Raw genomic sequence first — 13470 nt, 5'->3', positions numbered from 1 at the left:
AAAGTCCCATGAGAAGCAGTAGTGACCAGCCTTGCCAAGTGAGCACTGTTCCTAGTTTGATCTGGAAGGACCCCACCACAGAGGTCAGGGTCCTGCCTTCCTTTGGGCCCCTCCAGGAGAAGCCCCAGATCGAGCCTCCAGCGGCGGCCGGGCCCCTGGGGGGAAGCAGGGAGCCCGCCCAGGTCATGAGGCTGGAGGGTCAAACGGAGCATGTGGTGGTGGGGGCGGGGCAGCAGGGAGGGAAGGGGTGAGAGGAGACTCAGGCACGTGTCTTCCTTTCAAAGCCCAGCGGGAGGCCCCAGGAGACAGAGAAAGCCCAGCTGCCTGAGCCACCACCTGCTCCATTCGGCTCCTTTAACCTCCCACCACTGGGGGGTCTGTCGCCACGTGCTCTCCCCTCTCCCCACAGATAAGCCCAGGCTCCCGACCACAGATGGCTCCCTCCCCACCCGCCCGCTTCTGGTCACCCTGGAGTCTGACGCTTCTGCCTATTGGACACATCAGACTCCTGTGCCCCGGGGACAGAAAACACTGGAAGTGGGGACCCTCAGAAGACAAGGCCTCCTGCTATGGGGATCAGTCCATTTTTTCTAGGAAGGACATGGTCTTTCTCTTCCAGCACATTTCATTGCTAGAACCCTCCCAGTGGATGGAAAAACTCAGCTCTCTCCTCCCTGTTGGTTTGAGTAAGGAAGGGGCCAAAAGGCAGAAGGCAGAACAGGGGAGGTGGGAGAGGGGCCCCAAGAGTTCCGAGGAAGGGGCCCTGGTGCAGGGGAAAGAGTGAGCAGTGGCCTTGGAAGACCCAGTCCTAGAGTGTCAAAGCCTCAGCTTCCTCATCAGGAAAATGGGTCTAAGGACACCGCCCTACGTCAGCAGGACAGGCAGAGCATGTGGAAGGGCTCTGTGCACTGTGAAACACCGGGTGCTACCTCGGGGACAATGAGTGTCTTGTCTCCTACCTCTGGTCCAGGTCCCCAACCCCCCCTCCCCCACCTCCCTCTCCCTCTGTGGTGACTCCGGTCTTGGAGGGGGCCCTTCCTTACCAGCGAGGCGAGCGTTGACCTTGTTGTGGCTAGACCAGAGCCAGAGCACGGCGCTGTTCAGACTCTCCACCCGGGACATGGAGGTCGTGGCCATTTGCTCGAAGTGGCTGGCACAGTCCCGGCAGCCGAAGAAGAAGCGCACATAGCCTCGGATGGCCTGGAGGACCTCCTGGGCCCTGGCTATGGGCAGAAGAGACGCTGTTCCGGCCATGGGGGCCTCGGGGGCCGCCTGCGCCCGCCAGCCCACCACTGCCCCTGCCGCAGGCCCACCTTCTGATGAGGGGCCCGCAGCCTCCTTGCATACCCGTCCGCCCTCCAGGGGTCACCTTTACAGTCGACCCCATCTCCTCCCAAAGTCCTGAATCCCAGTTTCCTTTCTCTGCCACTCATCCCGGTCCCTGTCACTGACTGACACTTGGGATAAGGCCCAAACTCGTCGGCAGGACACTTAGGTTCTCTGAGACCTGTCTGCAGAAGCAGGCAGGGGCCAGACGGCCCACCACCCCGTCCTCTGCACCCCTCCTGTGCCCAACCCACCTTAGGCTTCCTGTTCCCTCAGGCACTGACTGAGGGGTTCCTCTGGATCTGGCTCTGCACATCTCCCGCTTTGTCTCCATCTCCCCTTGCCCCCCACTCCCTCCCACGGTGCCCCCTGGATTGGCATCGGCACCCACCTCTGAATACTCCCCTCACCTTCCTGCCCTGACCCTGGGCTCCCTGAAACATGCCCCCCTTAGACCCTTTTGTCTTCCACTCCCCATACGTCAGGCCTGAGGGTAGTGGAAGGATCCTCCCTGCTGTGGGTTGCTTCCCAACTGTCCTGTTGCAAGACCCCAACCCCCGAACTCACAGTCCCACCCCTCCATCCACTAGGATTTCTGCACCCCGCTCTGCGTCCTGCTCACAACCACTCCCCACGCCATCATTCCTGGCAACTTGAGCAGCCCTGAAGGCCAGGCCTCACCTCTGTCCTCCTGGGCCTCCTCAGTGCTGCCCTCTCCTGCCTCCAGCCCACAGCTGTACTCGCCTCCCCCCTCCTGCCCTGTGCTCTGGAACCTCACCCCTTCTGGCCTCCACAGGATTTCACTGCTGTACATACGTTCTTTTGTTAGCATGTCATCGATTTCCCCCTTGATGGGGGCTCATTCTGACTGGTAAAGACGACTGCAATGAAGACATCCCCTGTGGGACCCCAGGGACTGCCCCGTTCTCTCTGCTTCCCGGCCTCTTACTTTCTCTTCACCCCGTCCAGCCAGGCCCTTCTCACACTGCCCCACCACGACAGTGCTTGCCCGAGAGCTCGCCCGTCAACACTCATGCAGCACCGTGGCCCCGCTCGGCTGACGACACCCTCCTTCTTCCAACACGGGCCCTTGAAATCGCAGCGGCCACTCCGTGTCCTTCGCTGGCTCCCCGAGCGCAGGCCTCTGCGCCGTCCTCTGGCTGCCCAGTCCCGACGCTTTACCTACATCACCCACAGGCTACTGCCCACAAGGCCCAAAGGTTTTGCTCTGCACCCTGGCCCTCGCCCCCGAGGCCTGGACTCACCGTCCACATCTCCATTCGCACAGCCAGCGGGCACACACCAAGGAGTCCCCCACTGTCTACACCCTCCCATTTCTCAGCTCACAGAACCACCGTCCACCAGATGCTCAGGCCCAACAGCTCTGGGGTCCACTCTGGGTCCTGCCCCCGCGCGTACTCTTCATCCACAGATTCCTCTCAGCACCACCTTCAAAATACTCCCCAGTCTGGCCACTTCTTCCACAAGCCACCTACCGCTCTGGTCAGGCCACCACCACCTCTCCCGGAGCGTTCCACCACGCCTGGGGCAGCCCGCCCTCCTCCCAGCAGCAGTCTCTCTAAAGCCCCGATTGTGGGTGACACTCCCCTGTGAGACTCTCTAGGAGCGTCTCATCGCGCTGACTCACAAATCCCAACCCCCCCCCCCCCGAGACCCCCCCGCCCGCCCCCCCCCCCCCCCCCCCCCAACCCTGGGCTCTGCCACTGGCCTCCTTTTGGGGGTGCACACACACCAGACTCGTTCTCGGCACCTGCTAGTCCTTGGCCTGTGTGACGGGCTGCACCGCGCGTCCCCCCACACTATGTTGAGCATGTCAGAATGTGACTGTATCTGGACAGAGTCTAAAGAAGTAATTAAGGTCAAATGAGGTCACTAAGGTGGGCTCCAAGCTATAGAAGAAGAGAAGATCTGGACACGGCACACAGCCAGTGAAGACCCCATGAAGACACAGGAAGAAAACAGTCATCTACAAGCCAAGGAGAGGTCTCAGCAGACACCGACCCTCCCGACACTCTGGTCTTGGGTCTCCAGCCTCAGGAACTGCGAGAAAAGAAGTTTCTGCTGGGTAAGTGCCCCAGTGTGTAGCACTTTGTTAGGGCAGCCCGAGCAAAGCCAGTGCAGCCTGGAAACCTCTCTCCCCGGCGGTCTCACCAGTCAGGGGTCAGCGCAGGGCCACCTCCTCAGAGAGGCCTCCCCGAGACCCCCACCCCCCGCCTCCGCACCACCTAGTGTGTCTTCTTCAGAGCACTCGTCATCACATCTACTGGTAAGCTTACTGTCTCCCGTCCCTGGAATATTGTCCCCTGAGGCAGGGGCTTCTGGTCTCATGCACCACCGTACCCGCTCCCAGAGTAGGGCCCGACCCTTCGAAGATGTTCCATAAAAACCGGCCGACAGACTGGCTGGCTGGCTGCACCCCGCAGCTCCTCTAATTCCCTCTGCCTCCGCCCAGCTGTCTGGCCCTGCTTTCTTTCCCACCGTTGCATCCTCCAGGCTGAGCAGGGCCCTGATATAACCCCCAGTCAGCATGGACTAAACTGGACGCCTGCCCTTTGACCGTGAGGCGAGGGTGGGGGCAGAGTGGGTGGTGGAGGGCAGCCGCACAGTTTGAGGGGGGAACAGGGCAGGAGGGGCAATGTGTTTCCCCAGCTTCCCTTAGAAAATGATTTTTCAGGGGCACCTGGGTGGCTCAGTTGGTTGAGCGTCCGACTCTTGATTTCAATTCAGGTCACCATCTCAGGGTTGTGAGATCGAGCCCCACATCGGGCTCTGTCTGCTTAAGAGTCTCTCTCCCTCTCCTCTGCTCCTCCCCCCCCCCCCAGCTTGCACACTCCCTCTCTAAAAAAAAAAGAATGATTTTTCCATGGGAAACAATCAAATTGTTCAAAGTGCACACTATCAGCCACGTAGACTGAGACAGAATTCTTTCCTTTATAGAAGTATAAAAAATAGAACCACAAATTTTTCACAAAGTTCTGTAAACAAAGCAAGCTTGTGGCTCCAAGAAAGCTAGAAAGAAACCTTATGCCCCTGACCTTGCACGGGGCACCACCTGGGGCCAGGGACAGGACTGGGTGGCTCCTCCAGGTCCTCCCCATTCTGCTTGTGTGTGGGGTGCATGCTGCAAATGCAGAATCTGCTACATCTGGGCCTGTGGTGGGGAGCCTGTGGAGGGCAGGGCCAGGCCGGGCGGGGACACAGGCCTCGGGCTCACCTGTCTCTTGTGAGTGGTCGAAATTGTGTCGAGCTGCTTGCACTGTCAGGAAATGGAAGAGGATCCACAGGGAACAGGGGAAGCCCCGGAAATGTGGCTCACTCCCCTGGCAGCCAACCCAGTTCACCTTCTTGGCAATCACAGCGCCCTGAGGAACATACACGTGCACGAGTGCATATATGGAAAAGAGAAAGAACGGGATGGGCAGTGAGGAAAGAAGCTTCCAGGAGACTTGAAGGTCAGCACACAGCCCTGAGACAAATGAGGTCCCTCCTCAGTCTATCACCTGGAAGGTGGCATCTCCCTTCCACCGGCTACACCCGTCAGAGGAGCGGCAGATCTGAAAAGCCCTGACACAGACCAAGTCACATCCTTATTCTAGCCTCAGCTTGCCCATCTGCAAAATGAGGGGTTTGGCCTCTGAGGTCCCTTGGAGCTTTGGCATCCGACACATCTGTACAGCTGTGTGTGAGGGGCCCAGTGTGTCTGCAGGCTGCTGGGAGCACCGGCGACAAACTAGCTCACAACTGGTGGCTCACACTCGGTCTGAAATCCCGGCCCAACCACCTACTGGCTCTACGATCTTAGACAAGTTACTTAACCTCTCTTAACCTCAGCTTCTCCATCTGCTAAATGGGGATAAGAGCTACCTCCTGCTAATGCTGGGAAGATAAGGTGAGATGTGCATGCAGGCGGCTCAGTAAGTAGCAGTTTATTAATTATTGGTGGAAGGGCCCAACCAAGATCAAGGACTCCTTCCCTGAATGCAAGTGGGTAGAGGTCAGAGGCTACAGGGTTAACCCCTTCCACCCCCCCAGTCACCAAGGACACAGAGAAGGACTTCAGTTGCCCCCAGACTCACCTCCTTCCTGTTGTCCAGGGCAGCTTTAAAGAAACCGTAGGGGATTTTCTTTCTCTGCTGCCTCCTGAGCCAGTCATTTATGGAATGCAGGAAGTTCTGGACTAAGGGCTGGCCAGGGAAGTGCTGTGGGAGGCACAAGGGGAAGCTGGGGAGGGAAAAGCAATTCCCCCGGAGCTCCGAGGTCCCACAGAGGGTAGGGGGCTACACAGAAGTGAGCCGAGGCAGTTTCTTGAAATGCTCCGAAACCACCAGGAAAACATTCTGCCTCAGACACAAATGCGGGTTCCTCACTACCTTTGCTCTGGGGCACCTGGCAAGGTGAGGGAAGGGGTGGGGAGAGGACCGAGGCTCCAAGTGAGGCTGGGCCCTCAGGCCTCCCTCTCTCAAAGCTGACCCTGACCCCACACTGCCCCTGGGAGGAAGGCTGAGCACCTGCGTGGCTTCCCAGGGCTGCTGGGAACCTGGGCCACGCGATCCTCTCTGCGGGTCTTCTGACAGACCAGCTGACTGCTGGGCGAGGCCGGCCAACAGCCTTTCATCTGTATTCCGCGGGCCGCTGGTGGGGACAAGGTGGCCCGGGGGCTTGTAGCCAAGGTCCAGACCTTGATGGTAACTCCCGAGAGTCTCCGAGGAACATGAAAAGCTACTCTGACAATAAGTCAACTGAAATCCGATTAGTATCAGCACTTTAAAACCACAAGGACTCCAGGGAGGAGGACAGATATGTGTGCGTGCGTGCGCGTGCACACACACACCCAGGGGCGGGGGTCAGGAGAAGGGAGGGAGGCCAGCGGAGCAGGTCAGATAAAACCACCAAGACACAGGTCAAAAGGACAAAGACACTGAGAAACTTGTGGAGGAAAAAGAGCAAAGAATGATCACGAAACAAAAACCTGCCCATGGACCCGGTCCCCTGAGAAAACCATTACATATTCCCATCAAACCTCCAGGGCTGGCCACTGGCCCCGAGGGAGAAGTGGCCGGAAGAATCTGGTCTCTGACATGTTCCCTCTCGGTCAGCTCACTCAGGCCTCTGGGCTCTCAACATGAATTTACAGCTTCAAGTCAGTGTTTCTCACTGACCTTCGCCCGTCATCCTGACTTGGACCCTTCCTCCTTCTCAGGCCCTGGTGTCAGGAGGAAGGATGAATTAAGGGCTCTGGACTTCAGGGAGTCACCCTCTGCCTGGAGCGGGAAGGCTGGTGACCGCACGCCACCCAGTGGCCAGTCCAGCCCGCTGCTTCCAGGAGAGAGCAGGGACCGGGGGAGGGGCCAAGGGCTTCAGGCTGCGACAGCACCACCCAGACTGAGCCGGGTGGGCCGAAGGCCAGGACTGAGGCTGAGGCTGGCAGGCAGTTCCTAATGGGGAGGCCCAGATCACCCCCAGAGGTAGCGCCGGCTGCCCGCAGGCCTGACATGGGTGGAGGGGGCGGGGGGGGCAGGACCGCGGGGTGGGGGGGTGGCTGAGTCAGCAGTCAGCCTGTGGAGGGGACCAGGCCCGCATCTGACTCAGCAGCCCTCAGCGGCCCGGAGGGAGCCTTGGGTTTTAAGTAGGGCAGCAAAGGCAGGGGATCTGGAAGCAGACAAAAGGATGCAGGGAGGGAGAAGGAGACAGGTGCAGGGGGAAGGGGGCTTGCACCTCACCTTCAGAGATGAGGAGGCCGTGTGGCAAAGAAAGGACCACAGGCTCTGCAGCCAGAAATCTCAGATCCTCATAACACCTCCTCACTGGGAGGCATAAGGCGAGTCCCTTGAACAACCTGGGCCTCTTAAATGGGGGTAATACTTGCCACTGGGCAAAGGCAAGAGGATTAAATGCCTGACACACAGCAGACCCCCAGTAGGCAGGAGCTACACTTCAGAGAGTAGCCATGTCGGCAGGAAACTACAAAGGCATAAGGCAGGCGTGGCTAGGGCCAAGGCCCTGGTCAGACTATGATCAGTGACGGGGAGGGAAAAGAGGAGATTCAGAAAAGCCTTCTTTCCTTCCCCGTGGCATCCACGGGTCCTGCTTCCCCAGTGACCACGGCTACACTCCAGGCTCAGACTGCGGTGGAGGACCCAGGCAAAGCCACGGTCACCGAATCAGCGCAGAACATTCCCCAGGGCATCTGGCCCTGCCCTACCCAGCCACCTGCACAGGGTGGGCTGGGAAGGGCACTGTCCCTGGCAGTGCAAGCCCGGTGCAGGGTATGACTGAGACTGCAGGGTAGCAGCCCACAGTGGACGGGGACAGCTGTGGGTCCAGATGTCCAGCCAGACCAGGAGCTCCCGAGGGAGGTGTGGCAAGGGAGGCTGGGGCCCTGCTCACCTGGGCCAGCACTGCCATGAACTTTTTCAGGGCCACCAGACGCTGCCCCTCCAGGACAGAGAATCTGCCCACTTCTACCCGTAGGATGTAGTGCAGTGCAGATTCCAGATCAGCCATGTAGATCCTGGAGCTGAGGACCCAAAAGGAGGCGGAGAGAGAAAGGGTTAACCACAGGCCAGGGGCTGGGGACGAGCACCCAGGGCTACAGGGAGGGCCATGCCGATGGTCACAGAGTCCTGTAAGTTAGCACTAGGCTCTGCCACTAACTAGCTCTGTGACCTTGAGTAGATTACTGAACTTCCTAGAGCCTCTATTCCCCATTTATTATAATGAAGAAATAATAAATTGCTCATGGGTAGGTTTCTGAGAGGAATAAATAAAAGCACAGCTGTAAGTCCCTCGGCAGCTCCTGGCATAAAGTAGTGGGTCCCCTTGTTCAGGCTCAGGGCCAGTCCCTCCTGTGACTCCTTAAAGGTGCTTTTAATTAGGCTACTGGCAGAAGGTTGAGTTTTGTTCCCTGTTCTTAACAAAGACCCCTAGGGACAGACAGACCAATAGGTGCACCCAAACAATGTGGCTCTGGAAAAGCTGGGCCCTCTTTGAAAGACCAAGGCTCTGGCTGCCCACCAAGGCAGGGCATGGTGGGAGTTGAGGGGTTAGGAGGGGAAGTGGTGTGTTTTTATTTGGGGGCTGATGTCCTTGCAACTGCCAGGCCTTGGGTAGTGGGTGAGGCTCCATGTCATACCTCTTGGGCTGATCCCAGCCCCAGGGGGAAAGCTTGCAGGCTCCAAGCAGGCTGCCCCACATGGAGCCCGTGATACTTGCTTGGGGTCTGGACTCGGGCTTCTGAGGCAAAGGGCTCGTCATGTGTTGGCTGCTTCCCCACCCCTGCTCCTGAGGCCTGGGTTCTGCCCTCAGTTCTACAGCGAGCCAGCTCTGGGAGGCAACTTAGTCTACCCCTCTGGGCCTGTGACCTCACCTGTAAAATGAACTGATTACTTTCTACCTCCTAACACTGCAGGGAACCAACAGGGTCAGCTAATGGGGTGAGCACTGTGACCGCTGTGCTCTACCCTCTGGGCCCCACTGTGCTGTCCTGGGTCTTGGTACCCCTCCATTCTTGCGGTCTGCCTCAAGATGTGGTCCCGTGACTAAAGGAGATCATGTATAGAAGGTGCCCAGCACAGAGTTTGGCACCTAAGGCCAGTAAGTGTCAGCTATTGTAATTTGAATGATGTGAATCATCATAATGTGAATGACCATAATGACCGTTCCCACCTCTCAGTCTCTCTTTCCTTACCTGATTTCTTAAAAATCTCCCCATTAGTGCTTTCTACCCTGAAAGTCCTTCATGCTGGGATGCAAAATCCTCTGGAAATCAGATGACCTTTCCCCCAGTTCCCTTGTACAGTCTCCTTGTGGAGGCCACCTTCCTGATGCAACCCTGAGCTCCCCACTCAGCCATTTCTACTTGGTATACCGCCGGCTGCCAGGGCAAGAGGCTTATAGCCCCATCTCCTGCCCAATGAGCAGGGATTCCACCGCAAGAGCAGAGCCAAGGAGCCTTGGAGAGAAAAGCAGCTTCCTCATGGTTAGTCTGTGCACAAAGATACAGGCTACCCCAGAAGGTAGTGAGCTCTCCGGCATTGGAGGCATTCAAATGAGGTCAGTAACTTCCTAGAAGGGACTGTAAACTCTCTGGGGGAAGGGCCCGCACATCCGTGTGCGTCTGTATTACAGTGCCTAGTGTGCAGCAGGTTCTCAAAAGTATTTGCAGAAGAGATAGTTGCTCCAGTGGGAAGTTGGTTGCAAGGCCACAGAGTATCCTTCTAAGCTGATTCTACTCGGTCTGGAATAGCGTTACGTTTAAGGAATATGGGCATCGCAAGGCATTCGTGCCATCATGAAGGACACCAGTAAATGCTGTCCGGCACCTCCCCCAGGCAGCAGACACAGCTTCCACACAACCACAACTCTTCTGTGTACGGTCAGCAGCCAGGGGAGCCCAAAGGCCAAGGCCAGGCCTCCGGGGGTCTGGGATCGGAAAGGCATGTGCTAAGCTCAAGACAGGGAACAGAGTGTGGTGTGAAGGCCGGGGTCTGTGATCAGAGGCAAGGCTGGGGGGAGGGCAGTGGGCATGGCCTTACCGATCTGCGACTTTCCACACAATGGGAGCTACCGTGTGAGCAGTGGTTGGCACGACCTTGGTGGGGACAGCCTCCCGGGGGGTGCTGGGGAACCTCTGCAGGTAAGCGGTGTAGAAGGACCTGGATTCCGCAAGCCTGTGAGGGAAGAAACCACAGAGGGCAGGCAGTGAGTATGGAGAAAAGGACGCCAGGACAAATTCATGTCAGGAGAGGAGGCAGGTGGCTCAACTGACAGAAATGTTTATTTTTTAAATTTATTTTTTGAAGATTTATTTATTTATTGTAGGGGGGATGTCAAAGGGAGAGGGAGAGAATCTCAAGCAAACTCTGCGCCGAGTGCAGAGCCTGATGCAGGGCTCGATCTCGTGACCCTGAGGTCAGGACTGGAGCCAAAACCAAGAGTCGGGCACTCAACTGACTGCACCACCCAAGCGCCCCTTGACAGAAATGTTTATGAAGAAATATTTGAAGCTGGTTTTGTCTCATCCTGAGTGAGGTCAAACCAAGGCACCCAGGCCTCACTTTAGCCTTTCTATCCACCACTCATGCTGTGGAAAGCCCCTCTGACACCAGTCTGAGGTCAAAGGCCCATCTGGAAAAGCAGCGGGCCTGAGAATTCCTCAGCCTGCCCCGGAGAGGCTGTGGGACGGAGCTACTTCTGCCCGTGGACAGGATGGCGGGGTCAGACTACCTTCACCACAGACCAAGGGAGGTTGCCCGCTCACAAGCTTGCTCTGAGGTACCAGGGACCACATTACTTCCCCAGGATGTCAAGGGAGTTCGATACCTGATTTTTAAAAAACAAGTAGTAACAACAACACTAAAATTCTCAAATCCTTGTACAATCCTTTTGATTTCTTTCTCTCTTCTGGTCGAGAGTCCTCGAGGGCAGGCAACCCCTCCTCCTGGTCATAGCCACCTGGAGGGAGGGTGGGACGGGACACCCCAGGGGGGCTGGCAGCGGGAAGCCTGCTTTCCCCTCCGTGGTCCCACCCGATGTTTATCCGAGGAGCAGATGGCTCAGGAGCAGCATCGTCACAAACAATTTTCCCCTCCACCAACTCCAAGTGAGGAAACGATGCCTCCTCCCCCCAGCAGGACTGGCACTTTCTGTCCCTCCTGGCCCCCCTGCAGCCAGCCGTCAGGCTTCCCTCCCCCTCCCCGGGCAGAATTCCCTGAGGAGGCTGGCCCAGTGCTGTTTGGCGACTGGGGCTGGCAAGGGCCCCGGGCCGGGCCGTTGTTCTGCCTGCCTCCGTCGGGGATAGCACTAACGGCCCCGCAGAGCAGCTCACTGGGCACCTCAGGCAAGTCATGATCTCCCTGGCCCTCGAGCTCCTGCCTACAGGAGCCAGGCGACATCAATCATCTGCCCAGGGAGGGCACCGAGGCACCATCTGGCACCATTTAACGGGCCATTCAGCGGCAGGAGCCTGACAGAGCGGCTGCGGCTGGCCTGATTGTTTTCTCTTGGCATTTTGGAACTGGCTATTGTCTAGCTCCTAATGAACTTTTCTGCAATTAGAAAACCAAAGCGGGGGGGAGGGGGGTCAGGCCTATCTGAGTGCCTGCCAGGCCCTGCAGCCTGCGAGGAGTCTGTGAAGAGGAGTCTGTGAACGGAGGAGGATGGGGACTAGGGCCAGGGCTGGGGTGGCGAGAGTGCCGGAGCCGCGGTGAGTGCACCAGGAGCCTGAGGCCGGGACTCCTGAGCTGGGGGCCGGGGGCCGCATGCCTGGCACTGCCCACCGCTCACCCCCCCACCCCCACCCCACCCCCACCAGGGCAGGCAGCTGCTCCTCCTGCAGAGGGGGCTCGTCAGAGGAACTGCGGGAGAAAGAACCTGGCAGCCCCTGCGAGAGGCCAGCAGGCTTCTCTGGGAGGGCAGAAAGGATGCACGCGGGGGGGAGAGGGGAGAGGGACAGAGGGATGCACTGCACTCACACGTGGACCCGGGAGGCAGAGCCATTCCGAAACAGCAAGTAGCAAGACGGGAAGTCGGTGACCCCAAACTTGCTCACCACGTCACCCTCCGTGTTCAGGACCCTGCGCACTGTTATGCCCTGGTGCTGGGACAAGTCCAGAATCACCTGTGGAGACAAACAGACATGTCGGGGGCGGGAGCCATCCAGACTCTAAGCCTTTCAGAGAGTGGACAAGTCCACATCTACCCCACAGGGGACACGAGTCACAGGCTGCCCAGGACAAGGGGCCCTGGAACTGCACACCACACACCCTGGATTTCCTAGGGTAGTCCAATTTAATATAATTTTCTTTCCAATGAAAGCAATCTGCAGAAAGCACAATAAAATGTGGTTTCATTTTTATTCTTATATTTATAAGGCTTTCTATCTATATTCCAAATCAGAAAAACATACTTAGACATGATTTTATTTTTAGAAAGAAAGAAGGTGAAAAATCATATTAGCTAACTTTTACTGGGTAGGTATTATGTGCTATTTATAGATTGCTTCACTGAATCTTCAAAATAATGCTATGAAACAGAACTATTATTAGGAGACCAAGCCAGCAGGTACAGTCTACTCTGGCTGCCTGGGTTTGCATCCTGGCCCCACTGGCCGAAACCTCCCCGACTCAATTTCTTTACTTGCAAAATTGAAATAATAATAAACATACCAACCTCAGAGTGCTGTTAAGAGGACCGACGGGGTTCATTTTATAAAATGTGTAATAGTGACTGGCGCATAGTAGGTATATAAGTGTTCATTAAAAAACTAAAATGCCTATTGCAAATGAAAACACGGAGGCTGAGCAGTGAAATCAAGTGTTGGGGTGACAGTTAGCAAGCTCCTGAACTGGGCAATAAACCCCAGTTCAATCTGGCTCCAGAGTCTGGGCTCTTGGCTACTGTGCCCTCCTCCTTCTCAAACTAACCATCTCTGAGCACCTCTGCGTGGACAGAGGGTCCCTGCCCCTGGGGGACAGTAGGAAGAAATTCTGATTCCAATAAACATTTATTAATCACATCCTCGTGACAGGAACGACCCCAGGCCTGGACTGGGACCCCAGAAGGGTCAGGCAGTCCTTCAGCAAAGCTCCGTGCCCCGCCCCATCTCCCTCTGTTTCCCCTCTCGGGGCTCAGAGGCTTGGAGACAGCCCGGAGCTCTCTGGATCTGCCTGATGAGTTTCAGGAGGAAAGCCATTCAGAGCCAACAGCGGGGTTTAATTTCATCTCCACCCTCATGCCTCTTCTGGGCCCCTGCACTGCCTTGGGACTTCACCCATGCCCTGGCCCGTCCCCCCTCAGTGCCCGGGAAAAGCCCGCAAGGGGTCTCGAGAAGTCTGTGAGCCAGCGGCAGAATGGAGAGCACTCTGCATGAGGCCAGAGGAATAGATCTTTAAAAAGCACCTACTCTGTGCCAGCTACCAATCCAGGTCCTTTCCCTAACCTGCCTCGTTGGACTGTGCCAGCAATGCTCTGAGGAAAGGTAATGATCACTGCTTTCCAGACAGGGAAACAGGGCTTGGGACAGCGGGGTAACTTGATTACAGACAGATCACCAGGGGCTGGAAATTCACACCTGCCTGTTCTGTTACCAGCTTCACGTGGCAAAGGACCTCACCTCCTCCTGAT

At 57.1% G+C, this 13470-nt stretch overlaps 1 protein-coding gene across 1 annotated transcript in view; it reads right to left on the bottom strand.

Moving 5' to 3' along the window:
- Positions 1–13470, bottom strand: part of QSOX1 (quiescin sulfhydryl oxidase 1) — a 33961-nt gene that overhangs the window by 2541 nt on the left and 17950 nt on the right. Inside the window, exons 6-11 of the mRNA XM_021682765.2 lie at positions 11820–11965; positions 9882–10016; positions 7735–7864; positions 5424–5546; positions 4562–4709; positions 1044–1223 (exon numbers count right to left, since the gene is read on the bottom strand). Coding sequence (XP_021538440.1) covers positions 1044–1223; positions 4562–4709; positions 5424–5546; positions 7735–7864; positions 9882–10016; positions 11820–11965 — 862 coding nt within the window. The remainder of the gene's footprint in view (positions 1–1043; positions 1224–4561; positions 4710–5423; positions 5547–7734; positions 7865–9881; positions 10017–11819; positions 11966–13470) is intronic.

Source organism: Neomonachus schauinslandi, chromosome 6, assembly GCF_002201575.2.
Source record: "Neomonachus schauinslandi chromosome 6, ASM220157v2, whole genome shotgun sequence".
NCBI lineage: Eukaryota > Metazoa > Chordata > Mammalia > Carnivora > Phocidae > Neomonachus > Neomonachus schauinslandi.
The sequence above is the reverse complement of the archived record's forward strand: the minus strand, read 5'-3'. Positions and strand labels throughout refer to the sequence as shown.